Source organism: Oncorhynchus mykiss, chromosome 1 (assembly GCF_057628025.1).
Source record: "Oncorhynchus mykiss isolate SJ-2025 chromosome 1, ASM5762802v1, whole genome shotgun sequence".
In the NCBI taxonomy this organism is placed as follows: domain Eukaryota; kingdom Metazoa; phylum Chordata; class Actinopteri; order Salmoniformes; family Salmonidae; genus Oncorhynchus; species Oncorhynchus mykiss.
This window is the reverse complement of record NC_143022.1, coordinates 50352744-50379071: the sequence shown is the minus strand read 5'-3', so window position 1 is coordinate 50379071 and position 26328 is coordinate 50352744. Positions and strand designations below refer to the sequence as shown.

At 44.2% G+C, this 26328-nt stretch overlaps 1 protein-coding gene across 2 annotated transcripts in view; it reads left to right on the top strand.

Moving 5' to 3' along the window:
* Positions 1–4056: 4056 nt before the first annotated feature.
* The window catches only part of LOC110524285 (TBC1 domain family member 15), a 34705-nt gene continuing 12433 nt past the window's right edge, over positions 4057–26328 (top strand). The window contains exons 1-11 of one of the 2 annotated variants that reach the window (XM_090233352.1): positions 4057–4374; positions 12112–12305; positions 12927–13022; positions 13118–13192; positions 13586–13742; positions 14024–14231; positions 19116–19218; positions 19389–19598; positions 21091–21219; positions 21498–21601; positions 21822–21916. In XM_090233352.1, coding sequence (XP_090089478.1) covers positions 12282–12305; positions 12927–13022; positions 13118–13192; positions 13586–13742; positions 14024–14231; positions 19116–19218; positions 19389–19598; positions 21091–21219; positions 21498–21601; positions 21822–21916 — 1201 coding nt within the window. In that variant the 5' untranslated portion in view covers positions 4057–4374; positions 12112–12281. Of the gene's footprint in view, positions 4375–11115; positions 12306–12926; positions 13023–13117; positions 13193–13585; positions 13743–14023; positions 14232–19115; positions 19219–19388; positions 19599–21090; positions 21220–21497; positions 21602–21821; positions 21917–26328 lie in introns of those variants that run through there. The other variant, XM_021603794.3, reaches the window with a different exon arrangement.

Here is a 26328-nt window from a genome sequence, read left to right as displayed (position 1 = left end):
GGTTCCTCCTAATGCAAGACAATGCTAGACCTCATGTGGCTGGAGTGTGTCAGCAGTGCCTGCAAGAGGATAGCATTGATGCTATGGACTGGCCCGCCCGTTCCCCAGACCTGAATCCAATTGAGCACATCTGGGGCATCATGTCTCGTTTCATCCACCAACAGTCTGTGGCGTTGCACCACAGACTGTCCAGGAGTTGGCAGATGCTTTAGTCCAGGTCTGGGAGGAGATCTCTCAGGAGACCATCCGCCACCTCATCAGGAGCATGCCCAGGCATTGTAGGGAGGTCATACAGGCACGTGGAGGCCACACACACTACTGAGCCTCATTTTGACTTGTCGGAGGAGGACATTACATCAAAGTTGGATCAGCCTGTAGTGTGGTTTTCCACTTTAACTTTGAGTGTGACTCCAAATCCAGACCTCCATGGGTTGATAAATTTGATTTCCATTGATAGTTTTTGTGTGATTTTGTTGTCAGCACATTCAACTATGTAAAGAAAAAAGTATTTAATAAGAATATTTCATTCATTCAGATCTAGGATGTGTTATTTTAGTGTTCCCTTTATTTTTTGAACAGTGTAGTACCCGCAAAACAGCAGTCTCAACATCAAACGTGAAGAGGCGACACTGGGATGCTGGAATTCTAGGCAGAGTTCAAAGAAAAAGCCATATCTCAGACTGGCCAATGAAAATAAAAGATTAAGATGGGCAAAATAACACAGACAATGGACAGATGAAGATTGGAAAAAAAAGTGTTATGGACAGACAAATCTAAGTTTGAGGTGTTTAGATCACAAAGAAGAGCATTCATGAGATGCAGAAAAAATGAAAAGATGCTGGAGTGCTTGATGCCATTTGTCAAGCATGGTGGAGGCAATGTGATGGCCTGGGGGTGCTTTGGTGGTGGTAAAGTGGGAGATTTGTACAGGGTAAAAGGGATCTTGAAGAAGGAAGGCTATCCCTCCATTTTGCAATGCCATGCCATACCCTGTGGACTGCGCTTAATTGGAGCCAATTTCCTCCTACAACAGGACAATGACCCAAAGCACAGCTCCAGCTATGCAATAACTATTTAGGGAAGAAGCAGTCAGCTGGTATTCTGTCGAGAATGGAGTGGCCAGCACAGTCACCGGATCTCAACCCTAAACTGTTGTGGGAGCAGCTTGACCGTATGTTATGTAAGAAGTGCCCATCAAGCCAATCCAACTTGTGGGAGTGCTTCGGGAAGCATGGGGTGAAAACTCTTCAGATTACCTTGACAAATTGACAACTAGAATGCCAAAGGTCTGCAAGGCTGTAATTGCTGCAAATGGAGGATTCTTTGACAAAAGCAAAGTTTGACGGACACAATTATTATTTCATTCAAAATCATTTTTTAATAATCTTGTCAACGTCTTGACTATATTTCCGATTCATTTTGCAACTGATTTCATGTATGTTTTCATTGAAAATAAGGACATTTCTAAATGACCCCCAACTTTTGTAAGTGGACAACTTTGAGAAAAAACACTTTATATCGGAGTTGTCCCTAGCCATAACTAGTTGCATCAAAGTCATAAACCACTTCTATTTCTACAATTTCTCTTCTTAAATTTGTTTTATTTTAAACCTAACCGTAACCACAGTGCTAATCTTATGTGTTAACCTAAATTAAAACCCTCAAGTTAATTTTTGTTTTCATGAATTTTTATGATTTCGTCCATTTGGACTTTGTGGCTGTGGTAACTAGTGATAACCGTTGTTCCTTTTGTTCACGCCCATATTTGATTTGTCCTCTCTTGCCTCCTCCCGACTGCCTTCCATCTTTTAATACATTTATTTTCATTGTTAGGAACAGTATCTGGTGAAAATAATGGATAGTCTGTGGCTTTTGGCAATGAATGCACCTGCCTATCTTCCTAAATCAAGAAAAAAAACATGCACTTTGCAGATGGTCCCTCCTTGGGGAATTGAGAAGCATCCCAATATTTGTATTTTTCTAGGAAAGTCAGTTAAGAACAAATTCTTATTTTCAATGACAGCCTAGGAACAGTGTCCAGGGGCAGAACGACAGATTTTTTACCTTGTCAGCTCGGGGATTCGATCTTGAAACTTTTCGGTTACTAGGCCAACAATCTAACGACTTGGCTACTTGCCGCCCCAAATAGTAACCAGAGTATGGGCGAGTGGTTGTGTCAAAATAAAGGTAGTGAGAGTGTAACCGAAAGGTGTGTCGATAGCGCTCTGCTTTTGGTTAGACGGTTTTAATTTAGCTGTTTTTTCCCCTTCCCGTACAACTACCGTAGCGGGAGCGTTTGGACTTCTGTTTTCAAGCCAAATAGTTGTACATTTTCAGTTATAAAACTGCCTATTCTTTATTTTTATTTTTTTGTATTGATGATGGGTGTATTGTTGCTTCATGCGTTGTATGCGTGTGCTTACTGTGATGGTCACCTTGATATTGGCTAGGTAGCTACTTTCCACGCTGTTGCCGGGGACAGTAGTGCTTGTCAAGCCGGGGCGAAGAGCACTGTGTCCCAGTATTCTTGACGGCCATGCCATCCCCATTTAATAGTAGACTCAGTGGCAACCCATCATTCAGGGAAAGTGGGGCAGAGCCCCACCTGTTTAAAGCCCCACATTTTTAGCTAAAAATAAACAAAAACAAAAAAATGATAAATATATATATATATATAAATGAAAATATTTGGGCTTGTCTGTTTTGCATGTTATTTTTGCATTAATACGTGTCACATATCAGTGTGCAAACAATGTAAATAAATATATATATGTCATTGGGTTAAAGCCTCACACAAACATTGTCTCATTTTTGCTTTCTTGAGTAAAACAGCTCCAAAATGCAGGTGTTTCAGCCTAGCTCAGTGCTTTCTGTGATGGTAGGGTGAGCCAGCAGAAAATAGGAGTATTGCACCGTGATTGGCTCAGTGTTCTGTCACTCATGGGGATACTACGTCATCGCCAAGTTTAAGTCCTTGGTAAGGGTAGACAGACAACTCTTTTGTTAGAAAGGAATTACTTTTTTAGTTTGTGAGACTTATTTTTCTAGATGAAGTCAAGAAAGGTCTTATTGATCTCTTTACAAGTAGCAGGATTTACACATAACGATAATGAGGGGTACACAAAACGAGACAGTCCCTCTGCCTTGGACAGAAGTACTCTCCCAAGTATAGAAAGATCTCTTTCTAGCCAATTATTGAATATATTTAGGGGTTTTTTAATTTTAGGAGAGAAATTCAAATGGTGTTTAAGTGTTTTTTTGACAGATGTATTTAACACAGTCCTTTACAGGAATATATTATATTTCTTTATCATCAGAGTCAAATAAACATAAGATTTCACATTTAGAAACATTCAGTTTTAATCCTAATGCAATCGAAAATGCAGTTATAGCATTAAGGGGATGGGCGACCTGGTCTTTGTCTCTTAAGAAAAGAGTAGTATCATCAGCCAGTTGGGAAATTTTGATTTCTTTGTTTAAAATGGTTAAGCCATACAAATTTGCATCATTCAGAATATCTAGAGATAGAAGTTCCACAACCAAAATGAATAAAAATGGCGAAATTGGGCATCCCTGTCATTCACGTCTGTTGATACTGATTCCTTAGGAAGTAAGGTTTAGTAACACAGAACTATTTACAGTATATCTTTGTAAAACATGCAAATTACTTTGATAAAATGTTCACCAAATCCAAAAAGTTTAAGAGATTTTTTTTTGATTGAATTGAACTATTTTATTAAAACATTAACCCTAGTGAACAATAACAATAAAAACATTTTCCTAAATCATTACAATAAGATTTTTTCAGTGATTATATCTGCACTAGAATTGTTTATTTAAAAAAAAAAATAGGTTTGTTCCAGTATTTTCTCGTTAACACCTGCGTTCTGTTTTGTAGGATGTTAGAATGTAAATAGTTGATCCATATTTTGAAAAAAAAAAAAAAAAGGGTAGACACAAAATTTCAGCCTTTCGGGTCCTGCCATACAGTTATATTAGAAGTGCCCTTCCAAGAAGTCCCAAGATCATTGGTCACAGATAAAATGACGTCAAATCAAATTATATGTACAGTAGCTTTGATTGGACTGATCATGCTTAGCAAGCAGTCATTATCATGAATCAAGTCGACAATCTACTGGCAAATCATTTTTAATCCATGTCATATGAAGAGAAATAATGAAGAGAAATTATAGATAAAGCGTGTCGGTGCTCATCGGCCATTGGACATAAAGATTACACAACATGTTGGAAATCGCAAATTCAACAATGAGTGGTTTGTAAGGAATCAGTGGCTAACTGCAAACATTGCAAAGCCACCACTAACGTTAGCCTGCTATTCAATGGAGTGGCTGTGTGTTCCCACCATAAATCCAGGTAATGCCTTACTTTAATGACAAAATTTGCCCACGAAGACTTCACAAGGTGAGTCAAAAAATGTATTGTATGCTGCTGCATAAATGATGTAATATGCCAGGGAGATATGTATACTGTAGCTAAGAAAGTAATACTAAGAGTATGTTGTGTAATAAACTGTTAGTAGCCCATGTGCCTCACGCTAATCATTTTGGTCTATTTTCACCAACGCGGTATTGTAAACACGTCGTTCGTGGCCGGTGCGTGCTTGTTTGCAAACTTTTTTTGTACAGCTTTGACAGTGCTACTGATAGTAGTGGTGGCGCATGGCTTGCACGTGCAAATTCAGCACACAGAACATTCTATAATAGTTATTTGACGTGTAAAAATATATATACATTACCAGTCAAAAGTTTGGACACACCCACTGTAGAATAATATTGTAGAATAATAGGGAAGACATCAAAACTATTAAATAACACATGGAATCATGTATATAGCCAAAAAAAGTTTTAAACAAATCAAAATATTTTTTATATTTGAGATTCTTCAAAGTAGCCACTCTTTGCCTTAATGACAGCTTTACACACGCTTGGCTTTCTCTCAACCAGCTTCGTGAGGTAGTCACCTGGAATGCATTTCAATTAACAGGTATGCCTTGTTCAAAGTTAATTTGTGGAATTTATTTCATTCTTATGCGTTTGAGCCAATCAGTTGTCTTGTTGTTATGGTGAGTGAATGAGGACCCAAAAGCGAACTAACTTAAACAGAGCTTCTTTAATAACCAAACATAGGTAGGCTCAGATAGACCGGCAGATTCCGACAGGACAGGACAAGGTTACAGCAAACATGACGATAGTCTGGCTCAGGCATGAAACACAAACAAGAATCCGACAAGGACAGGAACAGAAACAGAGAGAGATATAGGGACCTAATCAGAGGGAAAAAGGGAACAGGTGGGAAACGGGGTGAATGGGTAGTTAGAGGAGACAAGGAACAGCTGGGAGAAAGCGGGGGAGAAAAGGTAACCTAACAACGACCAGCAGAGGGAGACAGGGTGAAGGGAAAGGACAGAGACAAGACACAACATGACAGTACCCCCCCACTCACCGAGCGCCTCCTGGCGCACTCGAGGAGGAAACCTGGCGGCAACGGAGGAAATCCTCGATCAGCGCACGGTCCAGCACGTCCCGAGAGGGAACCCAACTCCTCTCCTCAGGACCGTACCCCTCCCAATCGACAAGGTACTGGTGACCACGGCCCCGAGGACGCATGTCCAAAATCCTGCGGACCCTGTAGATGGGTGCGCCCTCGACAAGGATGGGGGGGGGGGGGGAAGACGAGCGGGGGCGCGAAGAACGGGCTTAATACAGGAGACATGGAAGACCGGGTGGACGCGACGAAGGTATCGCGGAAGAAGAAGTCGAACTGCGACAGGATTAATGACCCGAGAAATACGGAACGGACCAATGAACCGCGGGGTCAACTTGCGAGAAGCCGTCTTAAGGGGAAGGTTCTGAGTGGAGAGCCAAACTCTCTGACCGCGACAATATCTAGGACTCTTAGTTCTACGCTTATTAGCAGCCCTCACAGTCTGCGCCCTATAACGGCAAAGTGCAGACCTGACCCTCTTCCAGGTGCGCTCGCAACGTTGGACAAAAGCCTGAGCGGAGGGGACGCTGGACTCGGCGAACTGAGATGAGAACAGCGGAGGCTGGTACCCGAGGCTACTCTGAAAAGGAGATAGCCCGGTCGCAGACGAAGGAAGCGAGTTGTGGGCGTATTCTGCCCAGGGGAGCTGTTCTGACCAAGACGCAGGGTTGCGAAAAGAAAGACTGCGTAAGATGCGACCAATAGTCTGATTGGCCCGTTCTGCTTGACCGTTAGACTGGGGGTGAAAGCCGGAAGAGAGACTGACGGAAGCCCCAATCAAACGGCAAAACTCCCTCCAAAATTGAGACGTGAATTGCGGACCTCTGTCCGAAACGACGTCTGACGGAAGGCCATGAATTCTGAAAACATTCTCGATGATGATTTGTGCCGTCTCTTTAGCAGAAGGAAGCTTAGCAAGGGGAATGAAATGAGCCGCCTTAGAGAACCTATCGACAACCGTAAGAATAACAGTCTTCCCCGCTGACGAAGGCAGTCCGGTGACAAAATCTAAGGCGATGTGAGACCACGGTCGAGAGGGAATAGGAAGCGGCCTGAGACGGCCGGCAGGAGGAGAGTTACCGGACTTAGTCTGCGCGCAGACCGAACAAGCAGCCACGAAACGACGCGTGTCATGCTCCCGGGTGGGCCACCAAAAACGCTGGCGAATGGAAGCAAGCGTACCCCGAACGCCAGGGTGGCCGGCTAACTTGGCAGAGTGAGCCCACTGAAGAACGGCCAGACGAGTAGGAACGGGAACGAAAAGAAGGTTCCTAGGACAAGCGCGCGGCGACGGAGTGTGAGTGAGCGCTTGTTTTACCTGCCTCTCAATTCCCCAGACAGTCAACCCGACAACACGCCCCTCAGGGAGAATCCCCTCGGGGTCAGTGGAGGCTACTGAAGAACTGAAGAGACGAGACAAAGCATCAGGCTTGGTGTTCTTAGAGCCCGGACGATAAGAAATCACAAACTCAAAACGAGCGAAAAACAGCGCCCAACGCGCCTGACGCGCATTAAGTCGTTTGGCAGAACGGATGTACTCAAGGTTCCTATGGTCAGTCCAAACGACAAAAGGAACGGTCGCCCCCTCCAACCACTGTCGCCATTCGCCTAGGGCTAACCGGATGGCGAGCAGTTCGCGGTTACCCACATCATAGTTACGTTCCGACGGCGACAGGCGATGAGAAAAATACGCGCATGGGTGGACCTTGTCGTCAGAGAGGGAGCGCTGAGAAAGAATGGCTCCCACGCCCACCTCTGACGCGTCAACCTCGACAACGAACTGTCTAGAGACGTCAGGTGTAACAAGGATAGGAGCGGATGTAAAACGATTCTTGAGGAGATCAAAAGCTCCCTGGGCGGAAACGGACCACTTAAAGCACGTCTTGACAGAAGTAAGGGCTGTGAGAGGAGCTGCCACCTGACCGAAATTACGGATGAAACGACGATAGAAGTTCGCGAAGCCGAGAAAGCGCTGCAGCTCGACGCGTGACTTAGGGACGGGCCAATCAATGACAGCTTGGACCTTAGCGGGATCCATCTTAATGCCTTCAGCGGAAATAACAGAACCGAGAAATGTGACGGAGGAGGCATGAAAAGTGCACTTCTCAGCCTTCACAAAAAGACAATTCTCTAAAAGGCGCTGGAGGACACGTCGAACGTGCTGAACATGAATCTGGAGTGACGGTGAAAAAATCAGGATATCGTCAAGGTAAACGAAAACAAAGATGTTCAGCATGTCTCTCAGGACATCATTGACTAATGCCTGAAAGACAGCTGGAGCGTTAGCGAGGCCGAAAGGAAGGACCCGGTATTCAAAGTGCCCTAACGGAGTGTTAAACGCCGTCTTCCACTCGTCCCCCTCCCTGATGCGCACGAGATGGTAAGCGTTACGAAGGTCCAACTTAGTGAAAAACCTGGCTCCCTACAGGATCTCGAAGGCTGAAGACATAAGAGGAAGCGGATAACGATTCTTAACTGTTATGTCATTCAGCCCTCGATAATCTATGCAGGGGCGCAGAGACCCGTCCTTCTTCTTGACAAAAAAAAACCCCGCTCCGGCGGGAGAGGAGGAGGGGACTATGGTACCGGCGTCAAGAGCTACAGACAAATAATCCTCGAGAGCCTTACGTTCGGGAGCCGACAGAGAGTATAGTCTACCCCGGGGGGGAGTGGTTCCCGGAAGGAGATCAATACTACAATCATACGACCGGTGTGGAGGAAGAGAGGTGGCCCTGGACCGACTGAACACCGTGCGCAGATCGTGATATTCCTCCGGCACCCCTGTCAAATCACCAGGCTCCTCCTGTGAAGAAGAGACAGAGGAAACAGGAGGGATAGCAGACATTAAACATTTCACATGACAAGAGACGTTCCAGGAGAGGATAGAATTACTAGACCAATTAATGGAAGGATTATGACAAACTAGCCAGGGATGGCCCAAAACAACAGGTGTAAAAGGTGAACGAAAAATCAAAAAAGAAATGGTTTCGCTATGATTACCAGAAACAGTGAGGGTTAAAGGTAGCGTCTCACGCTGAATCCTGGGGAGAGGACTACCATCCAGGGCGAACAAGGCCGTGGACTCCCTTAACTGTCTGAGAGGAATGTCATGTTCCCGAGCCCAGGTCTCGTCCATAAAACAGCCCTCCGCCCCAGAGTCTATTAAGGCACTGCAGGAAGCTGACGAACCGGTCCAGCGTAGATGGACAGACAAGGTAGTGCAGGATCTTGAAGGAGAGACAGGAGTAGTAGCGCTCACCAGTAGCCCTCCGCTTACTGATGAGCTCTGGCTTTTACTGGACATGAAGTGACAAAATGACCAGCAGAACCGCAATAGAGACAGAGGCGGTTGGTGATTCTCCGTTCCCTCTCCTTAGTCGAGATGCGGATACCTCCCAGCTGCATAGGCTCAGCACCCGAGCCGGCAGAGGAAGATGGTAGTGATGCGGAGAGGGGGGCAACGGAGAACGCGAGCTCCTTTCCACGAGCTCGGTGACGCAGATCAACCCGTCGCTCAATGCGAATAGCGAGTTCAATCAGGGAATCCACGCTGGAAGGGACCTCCCGGGAGAGAATCTCATCCTTTACCTCTGCGCGGAGACCCTCCAGAAAACGAGCGAGCAAAGCCGGCTCGTTCCAGCCACTGGAGGCAGCAAGAGTGCGAAACTCAATAGAGTAGTCTGTTATGGATCGATTACCTTGACATAGGGAAGACAGGGCCCTGGAAGCCTCCTCCCCAAAAACAGATCGATCAAAAACCCGTATCATCTCCTCCTTAAAGTCCTGATACTGGTTAGTACACTCAGCCCTTGCCTCCCAGATTGCCGTGCCCCACTCACGAGCCCGTCCAATAAGGAGAGATATGACGTAGGCGACACGAGCAGTGCTCCTGGAGTAAGTGTTGGGCTGGAGAGAAAACACAATATCACACTGGGTGAGGAACGAGCGGCATTCAGTGGGCTCCCCAGAGTAACACGGCGGGTTATTGATTCTGGGCTCCGGAGATTCGAAAGCCCTGGAAGTGGCCGGTGGATCGAGGCGGAGATGGTGAACCTGTTCTGTGAGGTTGGAGACTTGGGTGGCCAGGGTCTCAACGGCATGTCGAGCAGCAGACACTTCCTGCTCGTGTCTGCCTAGCATCGCTCCCTGGATCCCGACGGCTGAGTGGAGAGGATCCGAAGTCGCTGGGTCCATTCTTGTTCGGATTCTTCTGTTATGGTGAGTGAATGAGGACCCAAAAGCGAACTAACTTAAACAGAGCTTCTTTAATAACCAAACATAGGTAGGCTCAGATAGACCGGCAGATTCCGACAGGACAGGACAAGGTTACAGCAAACATGACGATAGTCTGGCTCAGGCATGAAACACAAACAAGAATCCGACAAGGACAGGAACAGAAACAGAGAGAGATATAGGGACCTAATCAGAGGGAAAAAGGGAACAGGTGGGAAACGGGGTGAATGGGTAGTTAGAGGAGACAAGGAACAGCTGGGAGAAAGCGGGGGAGAAAAGGTAACCTAACAACGACCAGCAGAGGGAGACAGGGTGAAGGGAAAGGACAGAGACAAGACACAACATGACACTTGTAACAAGGTAGGGGTGGTATACAGAAGATAGCCCTATTATGGCAAGAACAGCTCATATAAGCAAAGAGAAACAATAGTCCATTATTACTTTAAGACATGAAGGTCAGTCAATGCAGAATACTTCAAGAACTTTGAAAGTTTCTTCAAGTGCAATCGAAAAACCATCAAGCGCTATGATGAAACTGGCTCTCATGAGGACCACCAAAGGAAAGGAGGACCCTGCGTTACCTCTGCTGCAGGGGATAAGTTCATTAGAGTTACCAGCCTCAGAAATTGCAGCTGTAATAAATGCTTCATAGAGCTCAAGGAACAGACACATCTCAATACCAACTGTTCAGAGGAGACTGTGTGAATCAGGCCTTCATGGTCGAATTGCTGCAAAGAAACTAGAGGTCGACCGATTATGATTTTTCAACGCCGATACCGATTATTGGAGGACCAAAAAAAGCCGATACCGATTAATCGGCTGATTTTTATTTATTTATTTATTTGTAATAATGACAATTACAACAATACTGAATGAACACTTATTTGAACTTAATATAATACATCAATAAAATCATTTCTCCTTTATCCCATTCTCCATATCGGTCAAGCGACATGTATTAACTACTCTTGCATTTTTTTGCCTAAGATATTGATTATCAATGTCCAATGGGATGCCAGCACCTTTTACCGGTGCCCTGCTCCGAAAATCAAAGTTGTCCACTTCATGCATCATTAATGTTGTTAGCCACAATGCACGTTCCTTTTGCTCTTTAGACACACACAATATCAACATCATACCACTCCTGGTTACTTAGACTGCATCCGCTTTTCCCAGAGCCTTCTTCAGCACCCTTGTGATATCAAAAGGGTTTCCTAAATAAATATCTGATCCAGAAAACGTACTCCAACAACCAGTGATTCATCAGGCTAATTTCCCACAACAATTTGAGCCCTTTTTGTTCCTTTCTTGGACTTCACTGTTGTCCACTCATATTTCTCACTGACAGTACTTTACGCGCTTTCAGCTTCAAACACCACTTCTGCTTCCGCCACCTCAACCTCCGTCTGTCCTACTTCCGGTTCCTGTTCCCGCCACATAACACGCAAAACAAAAAAAGACAGAACAACCAAAGGGATTCCACAAAGAAATAACAAAGAGGAAAAATAAATAAAAACAAATCCACATTATATCAAATTAAATACAGAAATGTAGCGAATAGAATTTTTGAGACATTTTGTTTTGCATACGTTTTAATGATTCTAAATAATTGTCCAAATCGTGGGGGTTTTTTTAAGGGCCTTTTCTTCATAGATTTTTATTTGTGAATGAACAGTTTTCCCACAAAATAAAGAGATTTATGACATAATGACGTTCAATTGTGTAATCAGTGTAGTGAAATAATATGTCAAACTTGTATGCATTTTGCTACCAAAATATCGTTTCACATCAGTCCAGAACACCTCGTTATGTAAACAATTGCAAAATAAGTGTTCAGATTCAGTTTGTAGTTCACAAAAACTGCATTTACTGGCAACATCGAGTATATACATTATTTAGAAATCAAGCTATTATACAGGTAGACTCTATGGATAATCTTACATTTATGGTCACCATAAATGTATGTTGAGTGGTGAGCCATCAAACGATGTTACCATCAAACGATGAAGGCCAACAGAATATAGCAGAAGGAATAGAATTTCCGTAGAAAATATCCCTTAATAACCGATTATTGAATTTCTTATCTAGTAAACCTATGCCATTCACCGGGATATCGCTTACAATAGGAGATTTTCCAGAACATGCATAATTCTGTTGTAAAGATTTTATCCCACTAGGTATAGCTGTTTCTTTCAATTAATGCTCTCTGTGTTAACATATTCCCACTAATACTAACTACTTAGCTGACTAGGACAATGTTTTGGTATCGCCCCATTATTCCATATAAAACATTTATGAGGTGAAAAAGTTGTGTTTGTACCACAAAGCCCAGCACATTAAAAGACTGCTTGTGAAAAAACGCCAATTTCACAGGACCACAGTTGCTGCAATTAACCATCAGCAGCTACACGTCTGCGTGGTAACGCCTGAGCTAACTGCGCCTGCGCTGCCCGGAAATGCGGAAGATGACTTGTCACTGTTGTTGAAGCTGTCAGGCACGTGAGCTGCACTGTGCAACGTCGTCTTGAGTGCAAGCAGGCGATATGGCGGCTGATACTCCTCCCAAGGTACTGAAAATGCACAACTTTTGGAATATCGTCTTTGCGCCTTTATTCTCCGTTTTTTTCCGTAATTAGATGCATCTATCACTAAATGTGAATATAACCGTGGGGAAGGAGATTCTATTGATACAAACGCTTGAGCTGATCCACTTTGTGGTGGTGTCCATCAGCTGTTTTTCCTTGCTAAACTAGCTAGGGAGCCAGCTAACTATCTTCCAGCTCACAACAATGCCACGAACGCATATAAGTACATCTCGGTAGTTGAATTTCATGAACCTGTGTGTGTGTTGTAAATAACTACCTGATACTATCAGTTTCCTCTGGTAGTTTGAAAAAACAACCATACATCGGCCAAGTGACTTCTCAGTTAGCATCTAACGTTAGCTCGTTGCAGGTCTAGTTGCTACCTCACTTGCTCACCCGCTAGCTGACCAGTTAGTTAAATTCTCTGGATTCCCTAGCTAGCTGTCTGGTGGTCTCTCTTTTTTGTGGCCAGTACTCATGGATTTAACGTTACTATACAGCTAAATACTGTTGTTGGCTAGTGTATTGAGAGAGATTATTAGGTAGAATGTAAAATAAATTCACCCATAGCTGATTTTCCTGCTGTATTGTGTTTTTCTTCAGGTTTTATTTGAACATGAAGGTGTTTTCATACACTCGAACGAAGACGGCGAAGAGCCAGATCTCCTTGTTTCTGGATTCCTACGGCTCATTGATAAGGTTGATATCTGTTAATGAGTTGTTGTTGACTGCATTTCAGTTATTGAATTCCAGGACCTTGTCTGTATGCTTATTGTGTTTTTAATGATTACCAGGATGGTGAAACTATCGTGGAATACAAACCTTTGGAGGACACTGTTGATCCTTCCAACATGTTGTGTGCTGGCAAGGTTTGACATTTCTTTTGTAATGTTTAATTCACCAAAATGCCAACCAATTGTTCAGTAACTTTGTGCATTATATCACTATGTAAATTGAAAAGAAAACCGGTAATGCATTTAACTAAGGATATTATCAGACAGAACTTTACTGAAGATTTGTGTGTATTTGTCAAAATTGTTAACCGTGGCAGATCGGGATAGTCTCTTCAAACAGCCGCCTTCCAATAACTCTTCCATGAACCAACATTCCATAAACATTCTATATGATTCAGCTAATTCAAGTATTTAGCAACACCATTCACACATCTGTTTTAAGCTTTTAGAATTTGAATGATGATGATGATGTGTAAAGACCTGGTTTAATCATGTTATTTACGAGGTGAATCCATTCCATTCCCCCAGGATTCCAGCTCGGTGATGGAGTGGGCCCAGTGTCCCGGGGAGGAGAGGTCGACGACTCAGCAGGCGGTGGTAGAGCAGCAGCAGAGCTACGAGACTGATTGGGACATGATCAACGCAGTCTCCTTTCCTAAGAGGAAACCCTGCTCCAACGGAGAGGGTGGGTAGACAATTGGGTGGATTTGTTGTAACTCACCCGATGCCGGGTGATACCAAAATATGTAACATGAGCTTTGTTCAGATGGGTTCCATTAACACACAAGTTCACTTACAGCAGAAGTTTACTAAATTGTGTGAAGTGGGTTTGAAATGAGAATCTCTTGCCACGGTTTGGGCTTTCCTTTTGTAAATCTCCACTATGGTTTATTAAGGACTGAACATAGTTTGAATTGTATGTTGAGGTCAGAATGAAATTTGATTAATTTCTTTGCTTTCTTCCAGGTGCATTGAACCACACGCATGAGAAAAGCAAGTGGGCCTTCACCTTCAGTGTGTGGGACCTGAGGTCTATCACAGTGAAGGAGGAGGGCTCGTCCCGCCTGATGTTCAGACTGAAGGAGCCCCCCACCTCCCTGCCAGTTCTCCACTTCCACCAAGGGGGTAGTGAAGACTTCCTGGACTGCTTGAGGAGATATGCGTTGATCACTGAGTGAGTGCTTCAGCATTCTGGTCTGCTAAACTTGTCCAACTGGTTCTGGGAAAAAAGTTGTTATTTAACGATTGATCAATCAATCCAATTGATTTATGAAGCCCTTTTCACATCTGCAGTGGTCAAGTGCTTTACAGTAGAAACCAAAGAGCCAGCAGAAGTTTTCAGGAAAAAGTGGCTAGTAAAAAACTTAAAGGAACCAGGATCAGACATTAATATATTCTGATTCCATTCGATACCATGGTTATTGCATGATTACATTTTAGTTTCTAAGTGCAATCGTGGACGCCAAACAACCTCTGACGATGTTATGTAGGCCTGGTAATGTGACTGTAGTGAGTACAGTGTGGTGAATCACCAGCAGAGGGATCCTCTGAGCCCATTTGAATCACAGGATGATTATTTTGATGATTACTACTGTATGTTCTTCCAAAGGCCAGTGAATGGTGCAACAGTGGACAACGACTCAAAATTAAAAACACTGAGTGTATACAGCTTGACATTAACTTTTTTTTGGCTCTTGTCTTTCGGACAAGTAGTACAGTTAAGAAAAAAAAAAGTTTTACTTGTCCGAAAGCTCAAATCACTTGTCCAAAAATAAAAAGGTCTAACACCATTTTTACATCACTGTATGATGCAAGAAACCACCTGACAAAATAAAATGCATTACTATCTTTTTTTATCATAGAGAATCAGACACAAATGTAGGCTGCACTCTGCCCTTTGGCTTGAATAGGCAAAGAAGCCATTCTCAAAATAAGACACAGCTCCTTTAAGCTTTCGTGGCGGAAGGTGGGCAAACCCTTAGTAACCTGTAAAATCTGTTGAAACGTTACAATTACAACCAAAAACTTTTTTGTCTGTATAAAATATTTCCCTCCAGGGCTCAAAATTAAACAGCGTCCCGTCCTCTGGGACGACAGATCCAAAATTAATTAAATCACTGCACATCAAACATTTTTTTAAAGCAACGAGGCTGATGCAACAGATTTGACTTTTTAGCTTAAGATGTTGATAAAGATTTGATTTCTTCATATTTTTAGTTTAGCAATGCACACATGGCTTTAGGCTATACGCGATGTTCCATAATGCATTTAACGGGATAACACCATTCTCAAAAGCACACCGCATGCGCGATTGGTGCCCGAGATTAAAATATTAGTTAGGGGAGATATAAAGATGCATGAACTAGCATGGCTTACGGATATGACCACGATTGTGCCTTTGGCTACTGGACAATAAAATAATGTTGATTTGAAAACCAATAGAACATAAGAGAAATGCTGCTTTCAATGGAATATGAAGTGTTTAAAATTCCCTCAACATTTCTATGGTGGTATTTTGTCTAGGTTAAGCTTCTTTAAAACAAGGTAAGACATGCTTCATAAAATGTCCATGTCTTAAACTATTAAGTTTGGTTATATAGTTTCAAAATGCTGACCACCACCTCTCAGATTCAAATTGGTTGATGTGTGGTCGCAAAATGCACTGTCCTTCACTCTCTGGTCTTGTGACAATTTGATCTAATGTCAAATTGGTAGGTACATTTCTATGGCAACAAATTCTTCTGAACTAACCTGCTCTGGGGCAGGCTAACTCCATTTGTCCTGAATGAACTCTCTGAGCCAGGAGATGAGGACCAATGAATTCAGATACAATCTTTGTGAGAGGGAGGGTGTTATCATCCCCTTCATTTGAGAAAGACGACTGATTTAAATAATTTATTAGTGAATGTTTGTGTGTAATTTTGTAATTTGCGACAGAACTGACAGCCGCAACCAACCAATATATAATCCATAGATGGCAGTTCCCATTCAAGTCAAGACTGGCAGCCATGGCTAGTGTATCCATGAGTTTAACAATCAAATTGACAGATTTAGAGGTTCCAAAAACCTTCTATGGATTATGTCTATGGCCACAATGCAACAAGCTGTTCCACAGATAGAAGGGGCGATAGGAGTGGGGGCAAAAGGTGATTGTGCATTGATAAGTACTCCAAAGATGGCATTAAAGATAAGTTATAAAGACTGCACTTCTAAAAGCCTATTTCCCACCATTGCCTGCTGAATTTTGCAAGATAAGTTTCTCTTATTTTGATTTTGTCACAAATGGAAATGTGCCACTGACTTACCCACTCCACACTGCCCTTTCCCACCTGGACAAAAGGAACACCTATGTGAGATTCCTGTTCATTGACAACAGCTCAGTGTTCAACACCATAGTGCCCACAAAGCTCATCACTAAGATAAGGACCCTGGGACTGAACACCTCCCTCTGCAACTGGATCCTAGACTTCCTGAAAGGCTGTCCCCAGGTGGTAAGGGTATGCAACAAAAAATCTGTTACGCTGATCCTCAACACTGGGGCCCCTCAGGGGTGTGTGCTTAGTCCCCTCCTTTATTAGCTTTTCACCCACGACTGCGTGGCCAAGCACGACTCCAACACCATCAAGTTTGCTGATGACACAAGTGGTAGGCCTGATCACTGACAACGATGAGACAGCCTATAGGGAGGAGGTCAGGACCTGGCATTGTGGTGCCAGGACAACAACCTCCCTCAATGTGAGCAAGACAAAGGAGCTGATTGTGGACTACAGGAAAGGAGGGTCAAACAGGCCCCCCCTTAACATTGACGGCGCTGTAGTGGAGCGGGTCGAGAGTTTCAAGTTCCTTAGTGTCCACATCCCCAACAAACTATCATGGTCCAAACACACCAAGACAGTTGTGAAGAGGGCACAACAACATATTTTCCCCCTCAGGAGACTGAAAAGATTTGGCATGGGTCCCCAGATCCTCAAGTTTTACAGCTGCATCATTGAGAGCATCCTGACCGGTTGCATCACCGCCTGGTATGGCAACTGCTCAGCATCTGACCGGAAGGCGCTACCGAGGTTACTGTGTACGGCCCAGTACATCACTGGAGCTAAGCTTCCTTCCATCCTGGAACTCTATACCAGGCGGTGTCAGAGGAAGGCCCAAAAAATTGTCAAATACTCCAGTCATAGACTCTTCTCTCTGCTACCGCACAGCAAGCTGTACCGGAGTGCCAAGTCCAAAAGGCTCCTTAACAACTTCTACCCCAAGCCATAAGACTGCTGAACAATTAATCAAATGGCCCCCAAGGACTATTTACATTGACTTTGTTTTTACACTGCTGCTACTTGCTGTTTATCTTTAGCCCCTACCTACATCGACAAATGAAAGGTCTGCTAACCTTTACCCCCGCTGATTGACTCGGTACTCTTACACCCTGTATATAGCCTTGTTATTTTATTTAGTATTTTTTCTTAACTCTATTTCTTGAACTGCATTGTTGGTTAAGGGCTTGTAAGTAACCATTTCACAATAAGTTCTACACCTGTTGTATTCACCGCATGTGACAAATAAAATTTGTTTTGATATTTCAGCATTGTCTCACAGAAGATTTTGGTGTTTTGACTAGCCATGTGTGACATGCACCCACCGTTACAAGCCTGCTAGAGTTAGCAGCAGGCGGATACTGTCTGAGCAGTATCCACTGTTATAGTACGGATAACGTCTGACCTGGAATGTGAAGCTAACTGAAGCTGACTAGATTTATAAAAGCCTGAGTAGATCTAGTATGCTTTGTTGTATACCACTGGAATTAATTGGTAGATGGAATTCCTTAACTACCCATCTTCTATGTTTTGGCTCAATAGAAGAGGTTTTCACCACCTGAAACACTTGTGCTAGTGATTTGCATAAAGTCTACTAACCGGTGCCCCCACACATTGACTCTGTACCGGTACCCCCTGTATATAGCCTCGCTATTGTTATTTTACTGCTGCTTTTTAATTATTTGTTACTTTTATTTTAATTCTATTTTTTATATATAGGTATATTCTTAACTGCTTTGTTGGTTAAGGGCTTGTAATTAAGCGTTTCACTAAGGTCTACACCTACTGTATTCGGTGCATGTGACAAATAAAATTAGATTTGATATAGCAAACGCTTGGTTTTCCTCTCCTTGTCCCCTCTTCTGTTTGACTGGTTAGTGGGCAGTTTCTCCTCCATGATAGAGCCGAGCTTTCTGTTTGAGCCAAATATCACATCATATAATTCCCCCTATAGAGGCACTGTGCTCCTCTTTCTGTCAGCGCATATAGCTGTTGAAATTCTTATCAAGGCCTTTCAAAATGACTATTTTCAATTAAAGCTGCAATATGTAACTTTTTAGGCAACCCAATAAAATTCACACAAATGATAGTTATATATCTGTCCTGACTGAAAGCAAGTTGGTAGCTCTGCTCTGTATGTGCTATTTCTATGCTTCCCATTCTTAAGTTCTGTTTTTGCGTCTTTTACTTTCAATTTTGTACACCAGCTGAAAATACAATATTTTTGCTTATGCAAAATATATTAAACAGAGATTTAGATGGTAAAATGATTATCTACACTATACATTGTTTTGTCACAAACTGAAATCAGGTGAATTATTCAAATTTTTGCAACCAGGAAATGGCGGAGCGATTTCTGCATAGTACACACCCACCTTTAAGTGTCGGCCGTCCATTTTCAGCCAGTCATCTGGTTAGAACAGAGAATTGGCAATGAATGATATCTCACCCTGTACCATATCTTCCAATAAATATTGTATTTTTGTGACTGTTAACCCTTTAAAAAATATGAATGAGTTTGGATATTGAGGCTATCAGGGTGCTTTACCTGCTTTGCATGAAGGATAGAGCACACTTTAATGTTTCTGAGGATTATGCCTTATTATTGTCTTGTTGCGTCTCTTCCCCTCATACAGCCTTGATATGAACACCTTTGTCTAAAATGCATGCTCACTCGTAGGTTCCAGATCTTTAACTTTAGGTTGATGTCGAGAATGGATATACATTATTTCCTCGTATGTTTTCAGGGCCCCGGATGATGAGACCTGCCTGCTGGTCAGCACTCCCAACAGAGCTCTGTCTCAGTCCTTCGAGAACCTTCTGGATGACAACAACTACGGCCTTGTTACTGTAAGAGGCGACTATAGTACAAATGGTTGTCATAGTCAAACATACGGCACTTACCTAGCCTGGTTAACCAGAATGACTGCAGTGCTTACCATGAAGTGAAACTAGCACGTACATCTACAAGGGAGGAATAAAAGCATATTTTTGCCGTCAAGACATGTTTTCCCTTACAGAAGCTCAAGAATGATCCGTACGTGACGACCCTGGGGGGCTTCTCCAAGGTCACCAACTACATCTTCGATGCGTTCCGTGGCCCAGAGCTGGAGCAGCAGCAGCGTCCCCCGGAGGAGATGGCTGACCTGGACATCCTGGGACTGGGAGAGGTCATCCCTGGCCTGGAGATCAACCAGCAGGAGGAGCCGGGCTTCGAGGTCATCACCAGGGTGAGTGGATGGAGAGTGTGACATAACAGCACCTCTGGCCATGAGCCCTGGCACCCCAAGATGCTGTGTGGGTCCGAAAGGGAAGAAACAGGCCAACCGTCCAACATGGACAGCTACTGAGTGTGCAGGCTTTGTTCCAGATGTAGTACAGTAGGGCTGTTGTTGTGAGGTGTGTTAGACTAGGCTGGGACAAAATGCCCCTTTTCTGATAACTAGTTCATTGCATCTGCTATAATATTACCATATATCCCAGCTGCTTGCTGTAGTTTTTTTAAGTTGTCGTGAATAAACTGTCCTTTATTTTAAGGCATTTTTCTCCCTGCCAGCTCCTATTAGTTCTATTTAGCACGATGTCACCAACTTGCCTACGGTGAAGCATGGTGGTGGCAGCATCATGCTGTGAGGATATGTTTCAGCGACAGGGACTGGGAGACTTGTCAGGATCGAGGGAAAGCTGAACGGAGCAAAGTACAGAGATCCTTAATGAAAACCTGCTCAGGACCTCAGACTTCGGTGAAGTTTTACCTTCTAACAGGACAACAACCCTAAACACACAGCCAAGACAAAGCAGGAGTGGCTTTGGCACAAGTCGCTGAATGTCCTTGAGTGGCCCGGACTTGAACTCGATCGAACATCTCTGGAGAGACCTGAAAATAGCTGTGCAGCAATGCTCCCCATCCAACCTGACAGAGATTGAGAGGATCTGCAGAGAAGAATGGGATAAACTCCCCAAAACCAGGTGTGCCAAGGTTGTAGCGTTATACTCAAGGAGACTCGATGCTGTAATCGCTGCCAAAGGTGCTTCAGTACTGAGTACTGAGTAAAGGGTCTGAATACTTATGTAAATGTGATATTACATGTTTTTATTTTTAGCTCAATTAAATGAGAATTTTTAATTAAATTACCAAAAATGTGTGTAAACCTGTTTTTTCTTTGTCATTATGGGGTATTGTGTGTGGATAGTTTTGTTCCCTCATCAATCATATATTTTAGAATATGGCGGTAGTGTAACAAAATGTGGAAAAAGACATAAGCACACTTGACACTATCGATGAGCGGATGTTTACTTCCTACGAGTTGTTATTTTTCAGTTTTGTCCTAAAAACAGATTGTAGTGGTAAAATAAAAAGGTTAAAATGTTTGTCACTCAATAGAAGGGGCTCAGTGACAGTTCCTTTCAATTCATTTGCTATGGCATTGCGCTAGTGTTCTTTCTGGCCTATGTTTGTCACTCCAGCCAATGTTATTTTTTCAGCCTTGGGTGAATTTTGACTCGTTCTATTGTCCAGCCTAGTTAGAGCAGAGTTAAATCAAGTCTGGGCACCCAGTAACTCTTCAGGAGGAGGCTTGGCCAACCCTGGTCTAGTGCCTATGAATGGATTATTTAGCAGTGGTATCGGTTCTGTCTGTCTTCAACTGGAGTTTCTCTTTGAACATCCTTACAGTGCAGAAGAGTGCCTGATCTTATTGTTTAGGGATTTGTTTGTCTCAGATCGACCTGGGAGCAAGGCCAGAGGTGACGAGGAGGCAGCCACTGTCTGCAGAGGACTGGGCTGAGCACCAGGAGAAGGGAGGAAGGATGAAAAATGTCCCTCACCTCAAGAAAATAATATTCAAAGGGGTATGTTGAATTTATGGGGAGATTAAGAGGACCTGGTAAAGCACCTTCTCCAGTAAAACTCTCTGGGCTGGTTTCCCCGACAGAGATTAAGCCTAGTTCTGGACTAAAATGACCTTTCAATGGAGAATCTCTATTGAACTGACATGCTTTTTAGTCCCAGACTAGGCTTCATATCATCTGTGTCTGGGAAACTGGCCCTCTATATTAGTTTGTGGTAACTATCATTTCTGGGTTAAATTTTTTTTTTTATTATTCTAAATTATGTCCTGATCCTGCAGGGCTTGTGCCATGCGGTGAGGAAAGAGGCCTGGAAGTTTCTGCTGGGGTATTACCCCTGGGACAGCACCTACGAGGAGAGGAAAGGCCTACAGAGGAGGAAAACGTATGTGTGCTTTACCAAGATAGACAGACATATTTGAAACGGCTGTTTTATTATAACAAATGTATTATCACCACTAATCAAAGTGGCCAATGTGGTCTTACAGTGATGATCAGCCTTTGTTGACATTTTCCTTTGTTAACCAGCATAGGCTATGTGAGTGAAATATGAGTCATGTGTCCGAGTGAGGTGTTTCCTTTTTGTTTTCTCCCTGGTGAATAAGGGATGAGTACTTCAGGATGAAGCTCCAGTGGAAGTCGGTGAGTGAGGAGCAGGAGAGGAAGAACTCCAGGTTAAGAGACTTCAGGAGCCTGATAGGTAAATGTCGATCCCATTCACCCTGCTGTCTTATCAGGCTGTTCCAGCTGGAGACAACAGTACACACATTACCAAATTGGTTGCACTTGACTAAACATTTTTGCTGTGTGACCAGTACTTTTATTTTGGTAGCACTGTACCACAAAATAATTATCTAATAAAAAAAACTCAATTCATAACAATATTTCGCCACAATTCTCTTCACTGCTCAAACAAGACAGGCTGATACATTGTTTACAAATCATGACCAATCATAATGCTACAAATTCTTAAAACGTAGCTAATTAAACCAATCACAAGCCAGGCACAACCAATCCTTTTTTACGCAAACTTTCCCTCCAAAACTGTGCTGCCCCTTTTGTCAGCTAAATAATGGCATTGGCTAGCAAGCTTTGCAACAACAATGAAACGCAGTGGAATTTTAAGCTTTCTCTAACAAAAAACGAATGAAAATTACCAACCGGAAGAAGATGATGCTATAAGAGATGCTGCTACCGATCGACCTCTGAAAAAGATCCACACTGAACAAAAATCTAAATGCAACCATTTCAAGTTGTTACAGTTCATGTAAGGAAATCAGTCAATTTAAATAAATTCATTAGGCCCTAATCTATGGAATTCACATGACTGGGAATACAGATATGAATCTGACCAGAAAACCAGTCACTATCTGGTGTGACCACCATTTGCCTCATGCCGTGCGACAAATCTCCTTAGCATAGAGTTGATCAGGATATTGATTGTGGCCTGTGGAATGTTGTCGCACTCTTCAATGGCTGTGCAACAATGCTGTATGAGTATGCAGGCAATGGAAGAACTGGGACATTTTCAGCATCCAGGAATTGTGTACAGATCCTTGTGACATGGGGCTCTGCATTATCATGCAGAAGCATGAGGTGATGTCGGCAGATTAATGGTACAACAATGGGCCTCAGGATCTCGCCACGGTATCTCTGTGCATTCAAATTGCCATCGATAAAATGCAATTGTGTTCGTTGTCCGTAGCTTATGCCTGCCCATACCAAAACCCCACCGCCTCCTTGGGGCACTCTGTTTGACATCAGCAAACCGCTCGCCCACACGACGCCATACACGCTGTCTGCCATCTGCCCGCTACTGTTGAAACCGGGATTAATCCGTGAAGAGCACAAGTGGCTATCCGTGAAGAGCACACAGATGCTTTCTGACAGTTTGTGAATAACTTTTCGGTTGTGCAAACCAACAGTTTCATCAGCTGTCTGGGTGACTGGTCTCAGACGATCCCGCAGGTGAAGAAGCCGGATGTGGAAGTCCTGTGCTGGTGTGGTTGCACATGGTTTGCAGTTGATGCCGGGTTGGACTTACTGCAAAATTATATAAAACAACACGAAGCGGCTTATGGTAGAGAAATGAACATTCCATTTTCTGTTAACAGCTGAGGTGGACATTCCTGAAGTCAGCATGCCAATTGCACACTCCCTCAACTTGTGACATCTGTGGCATTGTGTTGTAACACAACTGCACATTTTTGTGGCCTTTTATTGTCCCCAGCACAAGGTGAACTTGTGTAATGATCATGCTGTTTAATCAGCTTTTTCATATGCCACACTTGTCAGGTGGATGGATTGTCTTAGAAAAAAAGAAATGCTCACTAACAGGGATGTAAACAAATTTGTGCACAAAATTGGGGAGAGCGCTTTTAGGTATATTTATTTCAGCTCATGAAACATTGAACCAACACTTTATGTAAGTGGTCACCAACCAATCCACTGGTCAATCTTGTCCATCACCAAACATTTACAGTACCAGTCAAAGGTTTCGATACACCAACTCATTCTGGGTTTTTATAGATTTTTTAAAATATTTTCTACATTGTAGAATAATACTGTAGACATCAACACTGAAATAACACATATGGAATCATGTAGTAACCAAAAAAGTGTTTAAACAATTCAAGATATATTCTTCAAAGTAGTCAACCTTTGCCTTGACAGCTTTGCACACTCTTGGCATTCTCTCAACCAGCTTCACCTGGAATGATTTGCCAACCGTCTTGAAGGAGTTCCCACATTTGCTGAGCACCTGTTGGCTGCTTTTCCTTCACTCTGCGGTCCAAACCATCTCAATTGGGTTTGGGTCGGATGATTGTGGAGGCTAGATCTGATTTTGCACTCCTTCTTGGTCAAATAGCCCTTACACAGCCTGGAGGTGTGTTGGGTCATTGTCCTGTTGAAATACAAATGATACTCCCACTAAGCAGAGAACCAGATGGTATGGCATATTGCTGCGGAATGCTGTGGTAGCCATGCTGGTTAAATGTGCCTTGAATTTGAAATAAATCACAGTGTCATTAGCTAAGCACCATCACACCACCTCCTCGCTTCACGGTGGGAACCAGGCATGCGGAGATCATCCGTTCACCCACTCTGCGTCTCACAAAGACACCGGTTGGAACCAAATTGTTATGGTGAGTGAATGAGGACCCAAAAGCGAACTAACTTAAACAGAGCTTCTTTAATAACCAAACATAGGTAGGCTCAGATAGACCGGCAGATTCCGACAGGACAGGACAAGGTTACAGCAAACATGACGATAGTCTGGCTCAGGCATGAAACACAACAAACAAGAATCCGACAAGGACAGGAACAGAAACAGAGAGAGATATAGGGACCTAATCAGAGGGAAAAAGGGAACAGGTGGGAAACGGGGTGAATGGGTAGTCAGAGGAGACAAGGAACAGCTGGGGGAAAGCGGGGGAGAAAAGGTAACCTAACAACGACCAGCAGAGGGAGACAGGGTGAAGGGAAAGGACAGAGACAAGACACAACATGACAGTACATGACAGTACCCCCCCACTCACCGAGCGCCTCCTGGCGCACTCGAGGAGGAAACCTGGCGGCAACGGAGGAAATCCTCGATCAGCGCACGGTCCAGCACGTCCCGAGAGGGAACCCAACTCCTCTCCTCAGGACCGTACCCCTCCCAATCTACGAGGTACTGGTGACCACGGCCCCGAGGACGCATGTCCAAAATTCTACGGACCCTGTAGATGGGTGCGCCCTCGACAAGGATGGGGGGGGGGGGGGGAAGACGAGCGGGGGCGCGAAGGACGGGCTTGATGCAGGAGACATGGAAGACCGGGTGGACGCGACGAAGGTATCGCGGAAGAAGAAGTCGAACTGCGACAGGATTAATGACCCGAGAAATACGGAACGGACCAATGAACCGCGGGGTCAACTTGCGAGAAGCCGTCTTAAGGGGAAGGTTCTGAGTGGAGAGCCAAACTCTCTGACCGCGACAATATCTAGGACTCTTAATTCTACGCTTATTAGCAGCCCTCACAGTCTGCGTCCTATAACGGCAAAGTGCAGACCTGACCCTCTTCCAGGTGCGCTCGCAACGTTGGACAAAAGCCTGAGCGGAGGGGACGCTGGACTCGGCGAACTGAGATGAGAACAGCGGAGGCTGGTACCCGAGGCTACTCTGAAAAGGAGATAGCCCGGTCGCAGACGAAGGAAGCGAGTTGTGGGCGTATTCTGCCCAGGGGAGCTGTTCTGACCAAGACGCAGGGTTACGAAAAGAAAGACTGCGTAAGATGCGACCAATAGTCTGATTGGCCCGTTCTGCTTGACCGTTAGACTGGGGGTGAAAGCCGGAAGAGAGACTGACGGAAGCCCCAATCAAACGGCAAAACTCCCTCCAAAATTGAGACGTGAATTGCGGACCTCTGTCCGAAACGACGTCTGACGGAAGGCCATGAATTCTGAAAACATTCTCGATGATGATTTGTGCCGTCTCTTTAGCAGAAGGAAGCTTAGCAAGGGGAATGAAATGAGCCGCCTTAGAGAACCTATCGACAACCGTAAGAATAACAGTCTTCCCCGCTGACGAAGGCAGTCCGGTGACAAAATCTAAGGCGATGTGAGACCACGGTCGAGAGGGAATAGGAAGCGGCCTGAGACGGCCGGCAGGAGGAGAGTTACCGGACTTAGTCTGCGCGCAGACCGAACAAGCAGCCACGAAACGACGCGTGTCATGCTCCCGGGTGGGCCACCAAAAACGCTGGCGAATGGAAGCAAGCGTACCCCGAACGCCAGGGTGGCCGGCTAACTTGGCAGAGTGAGCCCACTGAAGAACGGCCAGACGAGTAGGAACGGGAACGAAAAGAAGGTTACTAGGACAAGCGCGCGGCGACGGAGTGTGAGTGAGCGCTTGTTTTACCTGCCTCTCAATTCCCCAGACAGTCAACCCGACAACACGCCCCTCAGGGAGAATCCCCTCGGGGTCAGTGGAGGCTACTGAAGAACTGAAGAGACGAGACAAAGCATCAGGCTTGGTGTTCTTAGAGCCCGGACGATAAGAAATCACGAACTCGAAACGAGCGAAAAACAGCGCCCAACGCGCCTGACGCGCATTAAGTCGTTTGGCAGAAC